Consider the following 23527-nt stretch of genomic DNA (forward strand, 5'->3'; position numbering starts at 1 on the left):
TCTACAAGAAAGAACTATTTGTGTGCATATTCTGAATGCAATGTTTAATTTACAGTTGGATATTGTCACGAAGTAGGATAAGAAAGGTGGAACAGAAACCTGCTGAGATTCCCCAGCATCCTAAGCCAGGAAATCATAAATCCATTCAAATCTATGCAAAAACTTATTTTAAGAACAAGGTAGGAAAGGGTAAGACAATGAATGAATTTATGCATGGAGCCAGAGAAATTGGAAAAGGTCTTTAATGAAAATCTTCTGTTCTATGGCATCTATGCCCCTCACTGAGAAGAACATAGATAATGGTGAGATTAGGGGTGGCTATGTTGATATTCCAGGGTATGTCAGTATTAAGAAAGAAGAGGTTTTTTTTCTACAGAAGTGCATTAAGGTGGAATCTAACCCAGAATACAGAAGATCAGAGAGGAGAGTGTTGGACCATCGCTAGAGGTCTTTGCATGCTCTTTACCAGCAGGTGAAGTCTCAGAAGTCTGGAGAATGTATTGCTCTATTTAAGAAAAGCAGCTGGGAGAAATTTACAGGCCAGTTAGTCTTATAAGAGTGGTAGAGAAATGACTGGAGAAATTTCTTAGGTGCATTATTTACTTGTATTAGGGAAGTCAGCATTTCATATAGTCTTGCCGTCTCACAAGTATGCATGAGTTTATTGACAAGTGACAAAGATGACTTAATGAGTGAAAGATAGTGGATCTTGTCTGTGTGGTTTCAGTAATGCATCTGACGTGGCTCAATAAGCAATGATTTGTGTTCTGATTTGTAAATATGCAGATGATAAAAAAATAGTGGAGTCGTGGATATTTGGAAAGGTTTAAACTTTTGAAACAGATCAGTTGGAAATTTGGATGGAGATACAGCAAATGGGAATTTAATCCAGACAACCTGAAGTGTTGTATATCCCAGGGTGCTTAAGAAATTGGCAGAGGTTATAGTAGATGCGTTGGTAATCATTTATCAAAACTCTAGACTCAGGGCAGGCCCCAGCGGACTGGAAGACAGCAAATATCACGCCACTTTTAAAAAAAGGATGTAGGCAAAAGACGGGCAACAATAGGCCAGTTAACTTAACATCTGTAGTCGGGAAAATGCTTGAAGCTGTCATTAAGGAAGAAATAGCAAAACATTTAGGAAAGAGTGGTTCCATTAGACAGACGCAGCATGGATTCAGAAAGGGCAGGTCCTGTTCAACAAACTTACTGGAGTTCTTTGAGGACATAATGTGTGCAGTGGATAGAGGGGAACAGGTGGATGTCATATACTTGGATGTCCAGAAGGCGTTCGATAAGGTGCCACACAAGAAACTTATAAATAAGATATGGATGCATGGAGTTGGAGGAAGTGTATTGACATGGATAGTGGATTGGTTAACCAATAGAAAGCAGAGAGTTGGTATAAATGGGTGTTTCTCCAGTTGGGAGTTGGTGGTGACTGGGGTGCCACAGGGGTTGGTGCTGGGCTCACAGCTGTTTACCATTTACATAGATGATTTGGAAGAGGGGACTGAATGTAGAATAGTAAAATTTGCTGATGACACTAAGCTGAGTGGAAAAGCAAATTGTACAGAAGACGTGGAGAGTCTGCAGAGGGATCTCCTCTAAACTTTCCGTCACCTTAAAACAGGGGTTTCCAAACTTTTTTATGCTATGGATCCCTATTATTAACCAAGGGGTTCATGGACCCTGCCTTAAAAGGATGTCCTCTGGTATTTGCCATTGACAGCCAAAGAAAAAGGTGCTAAGAGGTGACTTGACAGAGATGTAATGTGCTGTAAATTTCTATGTTCTATTACAAGAGGCATATAATCTTACACATCTATATCAATTTACCTGTTGTCCACTTTGGTTCAGAAGAGAAAAGCACTAGCTTGTTCAATTTTTCCTCGTAAGAGATGTTCTCTAATGCATAGCATCCTGGTAAGTCCCCTTTATACCATTTCTAAACTTTCAACATCCTCCCTATGAGGAGTTGACCATATAGTACCCCAAGTGTGATCAAACCAGAGTTTTAGAGAGCTGCAACATTGTTGCAATAAAACTGAGTACTTCTCTAATGGGAAGAAAATACAAGTATTCCTTGTTCAATATACAAAATTTACAAGGACATGTACCCTGAGCTTAAATTTTTCTTCTGTAGCACAGAAAGCCCACAAGTCACCGCCAGTCATCTGTCATTGTTTCATCAAGGAATTAACATATGGTGGAAAAGAACATTAAATGCTCTTGAGTGCTATTTGAAGTTAGAGTTTCCTGGAATATTACATAAATGTGTCCCATTCTATATACAATACAGTAGCATCCACGCCAGGACCACCAGACTTGAAACCAGTGACTTTCCCCAAGCAGTAAGGCTGAATAATACCTCCACATGTCCCACTGCCACTACTTTATCGTTTCCTGTCGGTTACCTCAGGTAGAGACATTTCTGTGCTTGGCATCAGTTTACAGACATATAATTAATGTGAACAAGCTATCTTATATATTTAGTTTTTCATTGTGTTCTTTATCTTATTATGTTTTTTGACAAAATCTGAATCTGAATTTTGTTCTCCTTTACACTTGAGTAATGGAAATGACATTAAACAATCTTGAAGTTACTTGCCACAGAACAGAAGCTGATTTTTTAAAATGCATTTTCTGAAACAACAATGTAAAGCAATTCTAAAAAAAAGGCAAATCAATGCATTGTACCATCTGCCTGAACAACTTTACTATTTGTTTAAACTCAAGTTATGTTTGGAACATGCATGTAAAGCGGTTAACATAAGGTTCACCAATGTATGCTCCAAATGGAGAGAAAATTGATTAAAAATCTTTATAATCAATATACAATTTTTAATTACAAATTCCCTTTCAAATACTATAAAGGAACCAGGTAATCAATGTACAAACACACAAGGTGCTGGAAGATGAAGTATGTTACTGCAGTTATCAAGAGTCTGAATTCTTTTGTCTCCACTCAAAATAGGTCAGATGCTGGAAATCTTTAAAAAAAAACTAGAAAATGTTGGAAGTACTCAAGGCTTAATTTACTTGACCAGTTATGTTGCTCTCATTATCTAGTATCTAAGGAGAATGGAAAGATTTACAAAGTGCAATTTAAAAATCTAAAAAGTCCTTTACCATCAATTTTTTGGACGCAGCAATAATTATAAAGTACTTGAAATATTAACTCTTTGTATGTGCTGCAAGACCTGCTGAATATTTTCAACATTTAAAAAAAGTCATCATTGTATTTTACCAAAATCTCACAAATTATGTGAGATCTAAGACATTGCTTTATAGTGGTATTCCCTTTAGCAATGTGAAAGATAAATGCTGCAATCACTCAAATAAATATAAACATCAAGATGCAGCATTAGCTTAGAATGAAAGGAAATAAATTCATTAACACATGTACACCAATAATGTTTTCATAATAATCTATTGTTCAAATTCACTTGTTTTCTTTAAGCTTCATACTGTCCGTAGATGGTAAATATTTTGGCATATACTTTGATACTAGAAGTAAACTATGATGACTGCCTAGAGACACTGTAAAGGCTAAGCCACCTCCTGAACAATATTTTTATCCCTGTAATGAAGGACCTCTTCTGCAGAGACACCTGATCTTCACATGGACAAATTAATTTGAAGGTGAATTTAAACCAGAAGTGAACTTGATCTATACAATGGCACCTGACTCTTCAATGATTTTATCTTTGAGGAAGTGATTTAATTCTAAGTTACTCACTGGAGTCATGTAAATTCCTTGATGCACATCACCAAATTGTCCTTCTCCAATGCAGCGGCCCAGTTCAATTCTCTCCCGCTGTATCTCATAATCTCTGGCTGTGAAGAATCAAAAACAAGTTAATGATTCTACTTCCAGGCCAAACTCTTCTTGCAGTTTCTTTTTTTCCACATACGAGAAAAGGTTATTGTAATTGACACACAACTTGACAATTATATTCATCCAACAAGCAGCAGGCAAAATAATCAGGCAATGATAGAGAAAGTTTCATTACCTTCATCTATCCCATAGCTTTCTGCATTGCAATTGGGGTAGGAAGGAGAACAAAATCAAAAAAGCAGTACACATTATAAGTCTGGCAGATAAACTTGTAACAATGAATCTTACGTAGAGTGGTAGTGCAATTGGCACTTAACAATGGATTAAATCGACCATTATTCCTGTGCATCAGCTATAAAAATCATAAAGGAAATAACCATCATAAATGCATTTACAAGGAAAGATTTAAATCAGTGATAACTAAACAGTGGCAAGTCTCTTCACAAATTTACTAGAAAAAAAACTGACATTCACTGTCACCTGAGCCAAAATGACGTTCCTTTAATGATGGTACTTTCAAGTTCTGTTAAACTGCAGACTTCTGCACTGACCAACTACTATGCAAGCAGGGGAAAAATATCATAACAGAAAATATTCATGGTGGACAGTAAACAAATAGAACACAAAATCATGAAACAGGTTGAGTACCCTTATTTAAGATGTTTGGGGCCAGAAGTGTGTGCATGGTAACAAAAGCAGCACAGCATTGGGAGAATACCTGAATCAGATGTTGAAAAAACAACCAACAATGGCAAGCTTTTAGTCTCCAGCTACGATGCATTGTTAGAAGGTTATGATACACTGTAATTGCATTTTACTTTTTTAAAGCTTTTATTAAAGGTATAAAAACAATCAGCATTGTATTCTTGTTCTGGTTTTAGATTTCCATCAGTGCCGCATTAAAAACAATCAGACTTATTCTGGTGCGAGATTTTCATAATCAGCAGGTGCTTTAAAAATTTAATGCTGTGACTTTTCTTAAATTTCTGCAACCAGCCTACTGAATATTCAATTTTAAGTTTGTCATGAAAGATTTTTGCTTGTTTTATGATTAGCATATTTTAGTGGCATATGTTCACCCCGATACTGATACCCAATCGAGATAATTGTTTTTCATTGTATGTAGTTTTTCTGTTTTTCATTAACTTTCATTACATATAGGAGGTCACTTCTCAAAACTATCTGTGGTGTGCAGAGACCTGAGCATTGTCTCGGAACCTTCCCAGTGTCTTGTGGAATTTTCCATTTGTGACGTCATGTCAGCAGTAAAAAAAAATTTGGATTTGAGAAGTTTTCACATTTTGTAATTTCGGATAAGGGGTATTCAACCTGTTTAAGATTCATTTCTAAACAATTACAATTAACTTCATCAACAGGGATGGGTAATTATTGCTAGCGTTGCAATGTCTGGATTCCCAAAGTGAACAAAGAAAAACAAAAAATCTTTTAAATTTCTCAAAACATGCCAATGAAATAAATATATCTGGTCATTAAATGCAGATGCTATCATGCCTTCAGAATTAGCTTTACAAACATTCATCCATTTGTAGCTGTTCCAAAGTCATCAATTTGGACCAATACTCGACACTTCTGTGTTTTAAGATCAGGGTGTTACAGAAATATACTGCAATCTTATTTTAGAGATAAGCAGTCAAAGGAGCCTAGAGAAAATGGTATCTGTAAGGCAAAACATCATTAAATTTAACCACAATGAATAACAATGCATTTAATCTAGTCGCAGGCCATCCTGGGTTCTGGACGGTATCCATTTTTAAAGACATCATAAACCGATTTTGCCCAGATGTTAAAATTTTGAATACACTCCACAAAAATTGTTTGATACATTTGCTTGAAATTTTTTTGAACCCTAACCCACAATGGCTGACACGATTGTTACCTGTGGATCAGTTATAATATAGTTGAAGACTTTCTTGTTTCTGAGTTAGAAGGCTACACGTGCAATATCAAAAGATTTGAATTCATTTTCTGGAGGTCACTCTTGTACAACACTGCAGCCCTCACAATCAGATATGCTTCCTTCAGGATGAAATGCAAAGTTAAAATCTTGTCTTGGTGAATATTGAAGATCACCATGACCCGACTATAAGGAGGAGAAGAAAGTTCACAGACCCTGGCCAAGATTTATCATGTGACATATAAAATACTTTATCTGGACATTAATTTCATTCCTGTTCACAGAACCTAGCATTCTGCAATTTTGCAAATGCAAATTATAAAAGCAATGACATTTTTGAAATACCTCATTAATTTAAAAATAATTTGGAATGTTCCATGTTTGTAAAAGGTAAATGTGAAGCTTTCTGTCTCCTTCCTATTCATGGCTTCAGACCGACTTACCACTATCAAGCATGATGCTTTTCCATTTGCAGTCTATTTGATCTTCAAATACCACTGACACAACTTTCAGTAAAATTCCCTCCTGATACGATACCTGGGCCTCAATATCACAGTGATGCTATTCCCTTCCACAAAGGAGGCCTGTCCCCCATAACTATATCACCCCAACATTCCCAGCCAATTCAATTATGTCCTGACATTCTGCCAGTTGCCTATTTCCTGAGACAATGCTCTGAATTCCACAATAGCTGCACTATTTTTCCAATACTTCAAACTCACATGGCCTACAACATTTATAAAACCCACAACCATAAAAGTATTGAACTTATTAATTTTCATAACCTCTCTAAAGATACAAGTTAAAATCAAGAACAGATAAATTATTTCAAAAACAACTGTGGACTAAGTAGGTGACAATATCAATACTCTTATTCTGTAATAATAAATAAAGAATGAAGGTCAGTAGTTCATGTTCTAAACTCTACATCAAGTAAAACTATACCTGCTTCAAGAGTTCAGATGGCAAAAATGCAAAGAAATATATGGTCTTTTGTCCAGCTCAAACCACCATGAAACTTGTGGTCAGTAATATTTTATCCAAACTGAGAACTTCACAGCACATAGCCAAATGTCAGTCCATAGACTGACAGCACACTATAATTATTTTTCAGAACATATTACAAGTACTTCCCTTCAACAATTCAGTTCTTGAATCTACAAGCAACACACAAACCACTACAGATGAGCGACACATGCGACACTTTCATCACTTCGCACTCAAATTTACTTTGTTTTTTATTCCAATCAAAAGAAAATCTGTAGATGCTGGCAATCAAATTAATACACACAAAATGCTGGAGGAACTCAGGTCAGGCAGCTGAGTAAACAGTTGACAACTCAGGCTGACACATCAATTGTTTACTCTTTTCCATTGATGCCCCCGGCCTGCTAAAGTGCTCCAGCATTTTGTGTGTATAACTTTGGTTTTTTTTGTTTAAATTGTGTTTTCTTGCAAAAACTGTATGTAATTTGTATTAGGTATTTCTTGTGAAAGTTATAGCTTATATGATACCTGTGATGCTGCTGCAACTAAGTTCTCCACTGCACCTTTTCAGGGATGAACTTGTGTGTCCGTATGACAATAAATTTGATTTTGACTATGAAATGGAATAACTAACAGCTAAGTAAGTGAAAATTGAACAAGGAAGGACTGAGCAAAATGAATGCCAGAAATCTGCATACACTGTGGATTCTGATTAATTGGGACTGTTACGCCTGTGCCCCAACTCTGAGGGGCCGAAGGGTACAACGTAGCCCCCTCCTTTTTGAGAATCGCAAGATCGCTATTAATTCAGGTCAGGAGACCCAAGAAATGAGAGAGAGACGCAGAATCCACAGGGGGTTTGGAATGTCCTGGCCCCTCAACGATACAAAGCCACGGGAAACGGCCATTGTCTCTTGGAGCCGGAATTGTGTATTGAGCACTGTGCTATTCATCGACACCCTCAAGGAATGAGCAACATGGGCTGGTTGGGGGGATGGCATCATCCCAACCTGATTGACATCTGAGACCCCGTGAGTAAGGATAAAAGAAGGTCTGGGGAACAACCCCTTTAGACGCACCAGGAGAAACGCTAGAAATCCCGTGACAGTGTTTAATAGCGACAGCCGGTGGAAGGTCCACGTGTGTTCCTTTCCCGTTGCCCGGGATTGAGGCCTTACCACGGAAGACGGCTTAGCTAAAGAAGAGATCAACACCGACGACATTTCGAAGGATCGACATCATAAAAAGGAAAACGGGCAAGTTCTAAAAACATCGTCTCTCTGTCCAACCAAAAGCTGCATACTGAATGAACTTGAGTGACTTATCCCCTAGACAACGATACAGCTATTTCTTATTATTATTATACCCGTGCTTTTAGATTTAGTATTGAGGACGTATATTATCTGTATGTTTGCATTGATATTATTTTTGTGTATTTTTATCAATAAATACTGTTAAAAATAGTACCATCAGACTTCAACGGACCTCTCTATCTTTGCTGGTAAGTGACCCAGTTACGGGGTACGTAACAGGACACATCGGGCCAAGTACATTTTGGCCCAATTAAGCACCTGCCCCAATTAGCTGGTTTCATGGAAATAGTTAAAAAGATATAAAAAGACAAGCTACTGTTTAACTGAGTAACAAATTATGTATTTAAATGAAATAAAGAACAAATTACAAGGCTACTAATGCAACTACAGAACTTTAAAACTGTGTATTAGTTCCTATCAGTTATTGATGGAGGTATTCTTCTGGTGTATGCTGCTCTGTTTGGGGTGTCCAGGGAGGGATAGGATCTTTGGTGAAGGGGCTTGCTGTGAGATTCTGGGGCGGCTCATTCACCTTTGGTCCCCACTAGACACTCAGCTCTCCAAGTAGCTGCTTGTTTGAGACAGTAGCCACATCCTGGTACACCACTTTGACAGGCAGGCTAAAACAGTTGTGGGTAGTGTGGGCCTTATACCCCGATGAGACAGGGACACGCCTGTCCTAGAATGTGAAGTCAGCTCCGGTGGACTGGGTGGATGAGATCAGCAGTGAGATCCAATGGCCAAGGAAGCGATTGTGCAACATTTCAAGGACAGCAAAGGGTCAGAAGAAGTCATGGCTATCCACTGTAAACAAGGAAGACCTGAGTTTGTAAAAAAACACTAGTGTACCAGTGGATCAAGACTTCTCTAGTCAAGAAAGTAGAACGGTCCCAGTGCTACAGCTTTTTCTCTTTAAAAGCTCTCCCACACAGGCTTCACTGTCATCGCTGGATACAATAGACAACCAACATGCAGCTGCGATCTTTTAATTGACTGTAAATGTACAAAATTAATGCAGACATCTAATACAGATAATGGACTGCCTCAGTACAATCCTTATGATGATTGCATCCTCTGAATCTTCATTTTCATTGAAACATTTAAGATGATTATCAATACCTTCAAATTCTTTGTAGTTCCTAACCGGTTGTAAACCAACCATTTCTGACACTTCCAAGTCTGAATGGTTGAAACTGCAGTGAGCAAAACAATCCTAAATAGTGTTACTACTTACTTCTCACCAATTATCAGTGAGAAAAATCACTACTTTTTGAACACATGTGCAATTAATGCTGTTTAAAAACTTTTCACTCCAAGCATGGTGTAGTGGTCGCCAACCCGTCGATCGCGATCAACTGGTCGACTTTTGAGACTTTCCCAGTAGATCCCGAAAAAAAAGAAAAATAAATACACAAATACTGTTGAGAGATTGTTTCCGGATTGCGGGGTTTTAGTTCTGTTCTTTCTGCCCAGTGCGCATGCGTGTAGTTCCCCCGCCACGCACTACAGTGTACTTCAGTGGTCCCCAAGCAGCGGGCCGCGAGCAAACGATATGAGTCAGCTGCACCTTCCTGTCATACCCACTGTTGAACTTGAATACACATGAGGTCATTACCCAAGCATGTCAGGGATCACTGGTTGGCCTCGGGTAACCGGCTGGCGGGAAGTGCCATTGCTAATGACCCGGAGCGCAGACCGATGGGCGCCGTCTCTAAACCTGTTTAGCACACCGAACGTTCGTGGGGAACCTGCTGCTAAAATATTCACAGACGACCTAATTCGGGCTCAGGGTTTCATAAGCAGCAGAGCAGCTACCTCACTGCATGCAATCTACTGAAGCAAACTTTTGTCCACCGATAGATCCTACCGGGGGAGCGCATCATAATGCACTCCTCGCTCGGTCGGTCGCTCTCTCCGGACTGCTACCACCGCAGCCTCGGTACGGGAACAGCCTCACCTGACCAAGGCGTCTGGTGGCGGGCGGGCGGGTGGCTGGAGTTCAGGCTCGGAGGCTGTTTAATGAGGCAATGAAGCCCTCAAAACTGCTTCGGCACCCTGAGTCCAAGCACCCTGCACTTAAAGACAAACCCATTGAGTTTTTTCAGCGGAAAAAACGTGAGCAAGCGGGACAGAAGCAAGTGCTGATAGCCACGAAAACTAAATTACGGAATAGACTGGACATAAGGAACCTGCTTCGAGTATCGCTGTATTCTGGTTGTGATTAACAACACCCCCGCCCCCCCCCCCCGGTTGGCCGGTCCACAAGAATATTGTCAATATTAAAGCGGTCTGCGGTGCAACAAAAGGGTGGTGACCCCTGGTGTTCATACATTATTTCTACTTCCGGGTTGCAGGGTTTTACTTCCGGTCTTTTCTGCCCTGGTGCACATGTGTGTAACTAATCGATCTGGAGTCGATCTTGCCTTTCACTAAGGCCAAGGCAGGGGATCTTGGGCTAAAAAGGTTGGTGACCACTAGTGTAGTGTCTAACAGTCACACAAATTCATGCGACTGATACTAGTCTCCTGACCCAATTAAGTGCCATCTTGTCCCAAATAAACAATGGGAATCCCAGCTATTTTCCAGATTAGTTTTTGTTCTTTTAGGAGTTGTCCCTGATTAAGCAATTCACTAATTATCTGGAATCCACTGTATTGTATTTGCTCATGTATTTTAACTTTTAAGTAAATATTACTTATGAAGTAATTTACTTCAAGTACATTAAAGTTATTGAAAGAAACATGGATTTATTATTTTCTTTTCTATTCCTGTTCATATTCAGAGATCAAACAGTAACAGTTGAAAATTAATACAGAAAATGCTAAAAAGAGGGTGTAGAAGATGAGAGATCAGTCAATATCTGAGAGATAATGATCAAGAACCAACCTGTCAACCAAAAACTATTAACATTTTATATTTGAAGCATCAGCTGGCTTATTCTCCATTTTCAATTGTTTAAATTTTATTTTTAACTTGGAATTGTTCTTGGTTATTGCTTGAGGCAGAAACAAGCATGCAACAACCATCTGCCAACAAACATCTACAATCATCAATTGTTACCATCAAATGATCCATAACTTTAATTTTCTCCAAAGGGAATGCTGGATATATGTAACATGATGCATTTTCCAATGTTGGCTCTCTGATAATACATTAATACATATAATGAAAGTAAAGTAATCTGGTAATCCATTTACAAGAATAGATTTGGAATTGAGTAGATTCTTTTGATCTTCACTACACCTTTTATCCAGATTATTGTCATGATCTGTCAGAACTAAATTAACATGTAATTGTAATTTAATACTTCAAAACATAGTGATTCAATGATATAATGGAAAACAATACCAAAATTCAGCTAACAATGTAGACAAATCCACCAATTGCACTTCATTTAATTTCAACCATTTAATCTCAGTCATTAATGACTTTCAGATAAACAATATCCATTCATCACTGATCACTGTAAAACTCCAAAGAATTACTCGTCAATAGTTCTCTCATTATCAATATTTTGTATTCAACAGTATAATGCTAATCATAAAAAGGATCCATTATATTTAAGGGACTCAGCTCCCTTAAGAAGTACAGAACGGAAAGAGAAAATAAATAGCAAGTACTATTTACTTCAGAGATGAAAAATACTACCAACTTATCAAATTTTACTGCCTTATTATAAACAAGATCAGCTAACTGCATGCAATTTAATTTAAATCACACATGATATATTCAGAAGTACAGAGATTGCTGAAAATATTTCTGTAAGCAATGTGCTTTAGCAAGATACATTTTCTCAGCAACTATAAATAATGCTGAAAAACGTCAGAAGTATAAATATTTATCAACTGTAAATCCATCCAGCATTTGGATATCAGCCGCCTCTGAAAACCTCAGATGGAACAAACAGTATAAAAACAACATTTTCACAAATATTTAGGATTCACAGACATCTAATTCTGGTCCAAGTATAGCCATTACACCATGTGAACGTACTTACTGGAAGGCATGGTGTATGTATCCTCTTCATCTATGATCTCTGCATAATCATCGGTTTCTGCAAGCGAAGAACCATGCATTTTAGTTGGATTTGTTCAAAACACAAACTGTTTCTAATTCAACTTAGACACACAGCATAAGGAAGGGATTAAAAGATGAACAACCCTTTTCCTTTTAGACAGCTGAAGCCCACGCTTTTGAAAAAACATCTCTCAAACTCTATTACAGAGAGTGACGACTGCAGACAGAATGCCAACCCATTTCTGGAGAATAAGATGACATCATCCAATCACAAGTACAGCCTTCTTCTCAGAAAAGGGAAGGACAGCAAGTAGGGGGATGATCCCTGATGTGATAAGAAAAAGGTTGCATAAGTGTTTAAAAAGTTAAAAATACTGACCCACGTCTGAAACACACTGAAGTTTAAATGGTAGAAACTTAACATATAAGCTCTGTATACCAAAACAACCTGGAAAATAACCAAATCCTTTCTTCCACTCCCCCTGTGATTTACATAAAATGTCAAGGCTCTATATGGCTAAGGTTATTATTGAGCAACAGAACACAAGGGAAAACAAAGGTGGTCTTTGGCCTGAATTCATTTCTGTTGACTTCCTACATACTAAAATTTCTGGCTCTCTGCCTTTTAACTATGGAAAAGAAAGTATTTCACTTGAACATATGGTAGTAAAATAAAGCAAAACTTTTTAAAAAAAAGGTTGCTTGGATGTCTTCATAACACTTTAAAAACCTTCTGCAGCATTTCAAAATTGATATAAATACATCTAAATATGTATATTTTATATTCTCAAATCTAAATTAAGAGTATCTGTCACTTGATGTGATTTAACAACCTTTCAATGTAACAGGATGTCCCGGAGCATTTCAGTAAAAAAAAATCAAATTCGAAGTAAAAAATTCTTGGGAGTAATAGCCAAAGACTGCAGAGATATGTTCCGTGGGAGTTTTTGAAAGAAGAATCGGAAAGCAAGGACAAAGTGGTTTAAGGCAAGCATTTTAAAAGATGTGACTAAACTGACTCAGGGTTCTAAAGAGGAATCACATAGTGAGTCAGAGATCATACAGCATAAGCAGGAACTAACTGATGGAGGTGCATTGCAACAGCCTGGAAAACAGAGTAAAAAGTTTTAAAATGACTTTGGGTTCAGGATATAGAATACGACAATACAACAAGGAAAGTGGAAGTAAAGGGAATGAGTCAAGTAAGAATTCTAAAACAAAAAATGCTGGAAATACATAACTGATGAAGGATTACTAACAAGAAATATTAACCCTCATTTTCCACAGATGCTGCCTGATCTGGTGTGTTTTACTTCAGGTATCTACAATATTTTGCTTTTTAGCCAAGGAAGGCAAGTGTGAAGACACTGCCTTTCATTCATTGCCTTATCTCTTGTTGTATTAACATCAAATTTAGAAACCTTGTCTCCTTTAAAAATAGCATAATTTTGTGCTCAAAATTCCAATTTATAAGGCTGCAAATTTGTAACTGTCAGTCAGAAGTGTGGATAAGAAAGTCATACATAATCATACAAAAGGTCTTGAAAAAGCTCCAATAATCTGTGAGGTTCAATGTGCCTGCAAGAGCAATACATAAAGGCATTCTGTGTTAAGCCAACAAAATATTTTGAAGAGATGGAAAATCACTTTCTCAACAGTTTATTCCAGTTTAAGCAGCTCGAACAATTTTTATTTCAGTGATAACTTTCCATTACTTAGATACTTAAGTATGTGATAAACATTAATCTGACAATTTAATTTCTTGCCTCTTTTTGATTTTGATCTCTGACGTCAGTTCCGCTCTACCCTCCCCCCCCCCCCCATTAAGTTCAGGATTAATAAATATCCTTCAAAAAAAAAGTGGCACATTGCAGTCCTACAGACTTAACATTTGAATTCAACAATTCCATTCAAATATTCTGCTCTTCAAATTCATGCCTCCTCCTGATCCACCACTTGGGTAAAAATTCATTGCTGATTTCATTAGCAGTTTGAGGAGACTTGATCTGTCAAATAAAGCAATCAAAAACTTCTACAAATGTACCAGAGAGAGCATTCTGACTGCTGCATCACCACCTGGTACGGAGGGGCTACTAGAGAAGCCTGAAATAAGCTGCAGAAACTTGTAAGAATAGTCAGCTCCATCATGGGTATTAGCCACCATAGTATCCAAGACATCTTCTATGAGTGGTGCCTTAGGAAGGTGTTGTCCATCATTAAGGACCCCCACCACCCAGGATATGCACTCTTCTCATTGTTACCACTGGGAAAGAGGTACAGAAGCCCAAAGGCACACATTCAGCGATTCAGGAACAGCTTTCTCCCCTCTGCCATCAGATTTCTAAATGGACTTCGTATCCAGGAACATGACCTCACTACTTCTATATTTGTTTTTTTTTGCACTACTTATTTCAACTTAACTATTTAATAGACATAAATATACTTATTGTAGTTCAGTTTTTCTCTATATTTATCATGTATTTTATTGTACTGCTGTTGTAAAGTTAACAAATTTCACAATATATGCCAGTGATATTAAACCTGATTCTGATTCATGTGGCAAGAAGAAACTTATGCTTTGCTGAATCTCTGTTGTCAGCTTGCACTGGAAGACTCACCTAATATTCAAATTGTGCAGAGACAGGGTCTTGCATAAGAAAAAGCCCTACCCTTGAAACAGAAAAACATTTTGACAGCCAGCTAAGGCACACTCAGGCTGTTAAACCTTTACAAAAGTATAAATGTTCAAATACATTCAGAAAATATATTAAGAAATTTTAAAAAATTGAAAACATGCCAGAATATCTTTGTACAATTGAATAAATGAATTAAACAGAATGAAATAAAAAATGTAAAAAAATAAACACACTACTCTTAAAATCATTCTTCACTAACTGAATGATAGGAATTGCAATTCATGCCATAGATATTTTGAGTTAGAAAATGATGAACGAAAGGAGGGAAGCAAGTTTGGGACTGTCACTATTGCATATGAATTTCAAATATAGAGGCACTAAGAAAAGAATGTCAATAAATCATGGTCTCAATGCCATGCTCTTTTGCCTTGCATCATTACCATTTTGGCTATGTATTCTCAAATTCCTTCCATTCTATCTCACTGACCCACAATGCTGCCGGATTTGCTGAATATTTCCAAGATTTTCTGGTTTTACTTCAATTTTCATTTTGATTCACAAAATAGCAGCCTATTCCTGTGTAATCAGGAGATCTAAAATTTCACTTTGAAGAATTACAAATTTGTTCCTTAGGTTAAACCTCATGTGCTTTTCTCTCCCATTTCTCATTCCTCCTTAACTCCCATCCAAGTTAACAAGAGGTATAAATTCTTATCACAGTCAATTAAATGAAATGTGGTTGCTCAGGAAAAGTATGAATATTTTGTTAATGTAAAAGATAACAACTCTTCCATTGGCCAAACAATTTTCAAATGAATTTATAAAGACAAATGAATTAATGGCGTCCCCGAAGAGTAATGAAATAATCCCCCTCATTCGATGGAGAATGAAACACACTTGCAAGATGGTTAATTTGAGATATGAATATTCCTCAGAATTGCAAACAATGTACAGATTAGAAAACAACGATGAATGACGCTCATCTTATATAATAAAGGACGATATAAGAAACTGAACTGTATGATAAATTGGAGGATGAAGTAGGAATAGCCATAGATGAAATGCATTTAACAATGGAGAAGCTCTCTAACAGAAATGATAACGTCAAATTATACTTTAACATGAAAGGAAGGGTTTGCAATTGTCACAGGAAATTTTAACCTTCAACCAGTTGGAAAAATCATGACAAATAGTGAAATTAGTTGGGAGGATAAATTTATAAAATACATTTCAGTTTTCAAGAGCAATAGGTCACATACCAAGCTAGAGGATAGTTTTGTCATGTGTAACATTATTGTGTTTGTAGGGCTCTAAGTACCATTAACTGTGGTGTTAACTGCTCAGGCTAACAAAATGGCATCTCTGGATTGTTAGAATGAAATGGCTTCTCTGTGATGTTACTTAATGCTGCAATGGGTTTCTGTAGCTGGAATGTTTGGGTTATAACTGCAGATGGGGGGGGGAGAACTAACCAATGGAGAATTGTTATGCTATCTTGTATGTGTGAGCTGAGCAGGAGTTCACAGTCTTTTTCAGGAGGCGAGCGAGGAGGATGGACGTGTGGGCAGCGGACAGTGGTTCCAGGGCGGCAGATACTGGACGTCAGCAGTTCGGACGGTAGCTGAAGGCTTGGAAGGTCGTTGTGGATGGAACTGGAGGAGTGAGCTCCAATGTATTAAAATATTATGTGCACAAACTGATAAACTTACTGATTTGGCGCCTTTAGGTTATGTGTTTCTACTAACCCATCACTAAGAAATAACTATAAAGTTGTAATTACTTACTCGCCTTTGATGTATTGTCTGATATTTGTGTTGTGAGCGTGCACGGGGGGGGGGGGGGGGGGGGCATTACACCGTATTTACACCGAAGTATTGCACTACTGGCAGGGTGACGGCGGTTCAACCTAGGCGAATGGGGGTAAATTGATGCTACGTAAATTGATGTCACGGATGCTACGTGTTAAATAATGGTTCTATAACATTGATCCTCAGGGAAAGGAAGAACATAATATGGTAGCTTTTCATACTAAGTTGGTTGAGAATGTAGTGACATCCAAAACCAGTTTTAAATTAAACAAAGGTATGAAAGGTAGGAAAGATGGCATCAGTGGATCCTGCAGACCCAGCTGACTTCTTCCGTTCATCACAAATCAGCTTATTTCTATTCTGTCTTACTTTTCAAGAAGGTTGTGGTTCTGTCGGAGTCTCTGATCTGCAGTTCAAACTACAGTTCTTCACATGCACTGGGCTTTTGGTCTAACTGTGAGCCTAGCAGGGCTATCTCCAGAAGCAGTCTGGGAGACGTATGCCCTCGAGGCTGGGAGGTCAGAAGTTGGGGAGCAGCCCAGTGGGCAACCCGGTTCCTTGCTGATTTTGCCGACTGATAGATCGTAGGAAACTTAAGCACTGAGACCACAGGTGCTGTGTTTGTTAAGTTGCTGTCAGAGAAAAGCCCCTGTGCCCGAGTGACCCACCACCCCCCCATTCGACGGAGAGTGAGAGTTTGTTGATCCATGAGGCGGGGAGGGGCTTGGAGAAGCAACAAGGAAGATTATAACATCAGAACACCAAGTTGCTGGTTTCCGTTATCATTGTTGCAGGAGTGATCTCTCTTTCCTTCGCTGGTGAGAGAGAGCCTGTCTGAGATATCAAAGTGTTGGTTTTGTGGACTGCAGTATAATGTGCTCTTGATCAATGGTCTCTTTGGTGGGACCCCAGTTGTTTACAATATATATTAATGATTTAGACGAGGGAATTAAATGCAGCATCTCCAAGTTTGCGGATGACACGAAGCTGGGCGGCGGTGTTAGCTGTGAGGAGGATGCTAAGAGGATGCAGGGTGACTTGGGTAGGTTAGGTGAGTGGGCAAATTCATGACAGATGCAATTTAATGTGGATAAATGTGAGGTTATCCACTTTGATTGCAAGAACAGGAAAACAGATTATTATCTGAATGGTGGCCGATTAGGAAAACGGGAGGTGCAACGAGACCTGGGTGTCATTGTACACCAGTCATTGAAGGTGGGCATGCAGGTACAGCAGGCGGTGAAAAAGGCAAATGGTATGTTGGCATTCATAGCAAAAGGATTTGAGTACAGGAGCAGGGAGGTTCTACTGCAGTTGTACAAGGCCTTGGTGAGACCGCACCTAGAGTATTGTGTGCAGTTTTGGTCCCCTAATCTGAGGAAAGACATTCTTGCCATAGAGGGAGTACAGAGAAGGTTCACCAGATTGATTCCTGGGATGGCAGGACTTTCATATGAAGAAAGACTGGATCGACTAGGCTTATACTCACTGGAATTTAGAAGATTGAGTGGGGATCTTATTGAAACATATAAAATTCTAAAGGGATTGGACAGGCTAGATGCAGGAAGATTGTTTCCAATGTTGGGGAAGTCCAGAACGAGGGGTCACAGTTTAAGGATAAAGGGGAAGCCTTTTAGGACCGAGATGAGGAAAAACTTCTTCACACAGAGAGTGGTGAATCTCTGGAATTCTCTGCCACAGGAAACAGTTGAGGCCGGTTCATTGGCTATACTTAAGAGGAAGTTAGATATGGCCCTTGTGGCTAAAGAGATCGGGGGTATGGAGAGAAAGCAGGTACAGGGTTTTGAGTTGGATGTTCAGCCATGAACATACTGAATGGCGGTGCAGGCTCGAAGGGCCGAATGGCCTACCCCTGCACCTATTTTCTATGTTTCTATATCGAAGGTGATATCGAGATATCACCTGAGATATCGAAGTGTTGGTTTTGTGGACTGCAGTATATTGTGCTCTTGATCAATGGTCTGACGGTGGTGTTCGAAAAGAGGATGCTGTCCAAGTTGCATGCCATCTTGGACAATGTCCCCCATCCACTCCATAATGTACTGGTTAGGCACAGGGGTACATTTAGCCAGAGACTCATTCCACCGAGATGCAACACTGAGCATCATAGGAAGTCATTCCTGCCTGTGGCCATCAAACTTTACAACTCCTCCCTCGGAATGTCAGACACTCTGAGCCAATAGGCTGGTCCTGGACTTATTCCCACTTGGCATAATTTACTTATTATCATTTAATTACTTCTGGTTTTATTTTGCTATATTTCTACTCTATTCTTGGTTGGTGCAACTGTAACGAAACCCAATTTCCCTCGGGATCAATAAAGTATGTCTGTCTGTCTGTCTTTGATGCTTCTATGGTTGAGGGGAGGGTGCTTCTGTCGGCATGGGTCGATGCTTTTTGCTGCTGCTTGTGCAAAGGAAAGGTTTGGGGGTCTTTGATGTAGTTTGTTTCATGGATGTCTGAAGGGGATGAATTTCAGGTTGTGTACGAGATACATTCTCACTGATATTAAATGTACTTTGAACTTTGAAGCGGGTTAGCTGAGGCAGTTAGGGAACTATGAATAGAAATGTAAATTTAGAGACTAAAACAGGATAAACTAAAACCCTGAATAAGAAAACAATAGGATAGTAGAGAAATAATACACATTTACATTCACAGGTGATTACACAAGTTATGGAGAATTAAGTTTTATTAAAAGTGAAATAATAGTAATGAAGAGTCAAGAACTCAGGATATTTTTCTCAGAACATTTAAGACTGAGACAACAAGGAATTTCTTTAGTTTGCGTAGACATAATAAGTAAGGATGATGATCCATAGTTGCTGAATATATTCAAAATTGAAATCAACAAAGCTTGGATATTAGTTAAATTAAAGGCTACAGAAATAGGATGGGAAATGTGAACTGAAACTGTAATGGTCATACAATCAGATCCGAGGAAGAAACTGTTATGGTATTTGTCTCAGATGTTCTTAATCTACTTTTTAAGTGTAATGCCTTCTATATAATTTATTATTTTGAACAGGGAAATTGGAAGATATTGATATGACAGGCATCAAGGCCATTAAAAAATTTGAACATAGACTGATTTTGCAATTGTTTTGTTTAAAAACTAATTTTTGACAAACAAAATACAAAAACATAAAATCAGGTAGTCATCAACCAGATCAGATAGTGGTGCACTCGGGTGCAGCGGCTTCTATGGGGTTGAACTTGTAATTAAATTTGAACTTGAAATCTTCACAAACATGAGGAAATCTGCAGATGCTGGAAATTCGAGCAACACACACAAGATGCTGGTGGAATGCAGCAGGCCAGGCAGCATCTATAGGACGAAGTACAGTCGACGTTTCTGGTCGAGACCCTTCATCAGGACTAACTGAAAGAGACAGTAAGAGACTTGAAAGTGGAGGGCGAAAGGGAGATCCAAAATGATAGGGGAAGACAGTCGGATGAAGCTAAGAGCTGGAAAATTGATTGGCAAAAGGGATACAAGGCTAGAGAAGGGAGAGGATCATGGGACGGGAGGCCTAGGGAGAAATAAAGGGGGTGGGGAGCACCAGAGGAAGATGAAGAGCAAGCAAGGAGTGATTTTGAGAGGGGCAGAGAGATAAAAGAGAGAGGGAGAGGGAGAGAGAGGGAGGGAGAGAGAGAGAGAGAGAGGGAGGGAGGGAGGGAGGGAGGGAGGGAGGGAGGGAGAGAGAGAGAGAGAGAGAGAGAGAGAGAGAGAGAGAGAGAGAGAGAGAGAGAGAGAAAGAAAAAGGAATAATAAATAAATAAAGATGGGGTAAGAAGGGGAGGAGGGGCATTAACAGAAGTTATAGAAATCAATGTTCATGCCATCAGGTTGGAGGCTACCCAGACAGAATACAAGGTGTTGTTCCTCCAACCCGAGTGTGGCTTTATTTTGACAATAGAGGAGGCCATGGATTGATATTTCAGAATGGGAATGGGATGTGGAATTAAAATGTGTGGCCACTGGGAGATCCTGCTTTCTCTGGCGGACAGAGCGTAGGTGTTCAGCAAAACGGTCTCCCAGTCTGCATTGGGTCTCACCAATATTTAGAAGGCTGCACCGGGAGCACCAGTCGCAGAATATTACACCAACCGATTCACAGGTGAAATGTCGCCTTACTTGGAAAGACTGTCTGGGGCCCTGAATGGTGGTGAGGGAGGAAGTGTAAGGGCAGGTGTAGCACTTGTTCCGCTTACAAGGATAAGTGCCGGGAGGGAGATCAGTGGGAAGGGATGGGGGGAATGAATGGACAAGGGAACCGCGTAGGGAGCGATCCCTGCGGAAAGCGTGGGGGGGGGGAGGGAAAGATGTGCTTGGTGTTGGGATCCTGTTGGAGGTGGCAGAAGTTACAGAGAATTATACGTTGGACCCGGAGGCTGGTGGGGTGGTAGGTGAAAACAAGGGGAACCCTGTCCCTTGTGGAGTGGCGAGAGGATAGGGTGAGAGCAGATGTGTGTGAAATGGGAGAGATGCATTTGAGAACAGAGTTGATGTTGGAGGAAGGGAAGCCCCTTTGTTTAAAAAAGGAAGACATCTCCTTTGTCCTGGAATGAAAAGCCTTATCCTGAGAGCAGATGTGGTGGAGACGGAGGAATTTCGAGAAGGGGATGGCATTGTTTTTATCTCTACAAATCTGTTGAGTATTTTAGCACTTTGCTTTTTACCGAAAGGAAGAACAGAGCTATGCATTTTTAAACACGATATTAAAAATACACAGTAACTGCAATAATGCAAAAATCCAGGTCTGAAATGAATCGATAAGCAGCTTGTTCAAGGCCCAGAGTCACTCGCTATGACAGGCCTGGGTCCTAATGTGAGGTACAATCTGCTGTTTGGTCAATCTAACTGGAAAGGCAATGTGTCAAGAGTCAGATGAGGTTGGATTGCTCTGGGAGACAAGCCGATTTGGAGATGTTGAGAACGGCTCCTTCGGCAGGAAAATCTTGGCCCAGAGCAATTCATCAGCAGCAAGGTCCTAGCGTGAGGCTCGCACAATTTACACACCAGCCCACTCAGACTGGAGCCTTCTCTCTCTGCTACACTAAGGCTGTCAGACTGTCCCCAGCTGCTGTACTTCGTGTCTGCGAACTTTGTGATGATATGCCCCGATAATATGTTGAACTGAATACAGGCTTTGGGACTACTCTGGGCTGCTCCGGGGATTTGGATCTAAGAACTCAGTTTGGTTCAGAATGTCGTTGTTACTTGCTTCTATTGTTCATGTGATTTATTTTGTGTGCTTTTTCTCTTTCTCTGTGGGTACTGGGGGATGGGAGGGGCGGGGTTGGTCTTTTTTTAAAATTGGGTTCTTTTGAGTTCCTTGCTTTGCTAGTGCCCGTAAACAACAAATCTCAAGGTTGTATACTGTATAAATTCTTTGATAATAAATACACTTTGAAACTTGAAACTTTGACACACATGTCAAGTTTTAAACATAAGAGATTCTGCAGATGCTGGAAATCCAGAGAAACACACAAAAAGTGCTGGAGTAACTCAGCAGGTCAAGCAGCATCTATGGAAATTAATAATCACTCGACATTTCAGGCAGAGACCCTTCATCAGGACTGAAAAGGAAGAGGAAAGATGCCAGAGTAAGAAGATGGATGACGGGAAGGAGGACAGGCTAGGTGATAGGTAAAGCCAGGCAGATGGGAGAGGGGGATAAAGTAAGAAGCTGGGAGGTGATAGGTAGAAAAAGCTGTGGAAAGCAGCCAGAGAGTGAGTGGGCCAGTGAAGGAGTGGAGATTTTAGGCTTGGACTCGAGAGATTCTGGCAGTTTTGGCAGTTGGACTGTGCAATCAAGTCAATCAAGATTTGAATAGCTCAGCAGAAAGCCATTGAGTAGACAATCAGGATTTGAACAGCTCAGACTCAGCAGAAAGCAGCTGATTAGGCAATCAAGGTCAGGTGACCAAGCAGTTTGAAAAGTTCAAACAAATAAATAGAGGGGTAGCTCAAGTGGAGTGGCCTGTGGAAAGCGGCCAGTGAAGGAGTGGAGATTTGAGGCTTTGACTTGAGAGGCTTTGACGAGAAGAGGCAGAGGACGAGTTTGTTCCCAGTTAGTCTTTACAATGCCTCCTGAGACGGTGATGTGGCAGTCTTGGGGGAACTCCCCTCTCCCGCAGAGTCACATCTGCCAGAAGTGCATGCAGCTGGGCGATCTGGAAGACCGTGTGAGGAATCTGGAGCAGCAGCTGGATGACCTTTGACTCATAAGGGAAAATGAGGCAGTCATAGATGAGAGCTACAGGGAGGTAGTCACACCTAGGCTGCCGGAAGCAGGTTTGGGTGACAGTCAGAGGGGGGAAAGCGAAGGTGAGTAGACAGGTAGTGCAGAGCACCCCTGTAGCCATTCCTCTGAATAATAAGTTTACCATCCTGGATACTGTTGGCGAGGACGACCGACCAGGTGTGAGCCACGGTGGCAGGGCCTCTGGCACTGAGTCTGACCCTGTGGTGCAGAAGGATGGGACGGAGAAGAGGAGAGCTGTCGTCATTGGAGCAAACAATGAATGATTGGCTCAGCAACTTTCCAAATTTATAGAAACACAGAAAACTTACGCACAATACAGGCCCTTCGGCCCACAGAACTGTGCCAAACATTTCAGAAGGCTACGGGTTAAAGATAGCATTTTTTATTATGGTCTATGAATCACTTATGCAAGAGCTAAGTAAGGAGTCAACAATAAGTTGAGGAAATAGTTGGATAGACAGAGTGACAGGGAAATATTCTACAAGGAGCAGCACGGATTTGATAAGACAAAATAGCTCAGGTCTGTGCTATATTGATCTGTGACACATCCACAAAAGCTTGAGACAAACCACGGCCATCGGAAGTTGACACAAAAAGTATTGCCTTGCCCAGCCCCTCAAATATCAACTAAGGAGAAAGGAGAAATAATACTTTACATTTTTGGTAAATTATTATGGAAGACTTTGATTTACAACCAGGATTGAGATAACATAAT

At 39.8% G+C, this 23527-nt stretch overlaps 1 protein-coding gene across 18 annotated transcripts in view; it reads right to left on the reverse strand.

The window, feature by feature from the left end:
• LOC140728745 (focal adhesion kinase 1) overlaps positions 1–23527 on the reverse strand; it is a 527596-nt gene that overhangs the window by 125646 nt on the left and 378423 nt on the right. For 12 of the 18 annotated variants that reach the window (XM_073047795.1, XM_073047782.1, XM_073047790.1 and 9 more), the window contains 3 exons: positions 12056–12112; positions 4019–4039; positions 3745–3842 (listed from right to left, as the gene is read on the reverse strand). In XM_073047795.1, coding sequence (XP_072903896.1) covers positions 3745–3842; positions 4019–4039; positions 12056–12112 — 176 coding nt within the window. The remainder of the gene's footprint in view (positions 1–3744; positions 3843–4018; positions 4040–12055; positions 12113–23527) is intronic. The other 6 variants (XM_073047748.1, XM_073047765.1, XM_073047739.1 and 3 more) reach the window with 1 other exon arrangement.

Source organism: Hemitrygon akajei, chromosome 1 (assembly GCF_048418815.1).
Source record: "Hemitrygon akajei chromosome 1, sHemAka1.3, whole genome shotgun sequence".
Lineage (NCBI taxonomy): Eukaryota > Metazoa > Chordata > Chondrichthyes > Myliobatiformes > Dasyatidae > Hemitrygon > Hemitrygon akajei.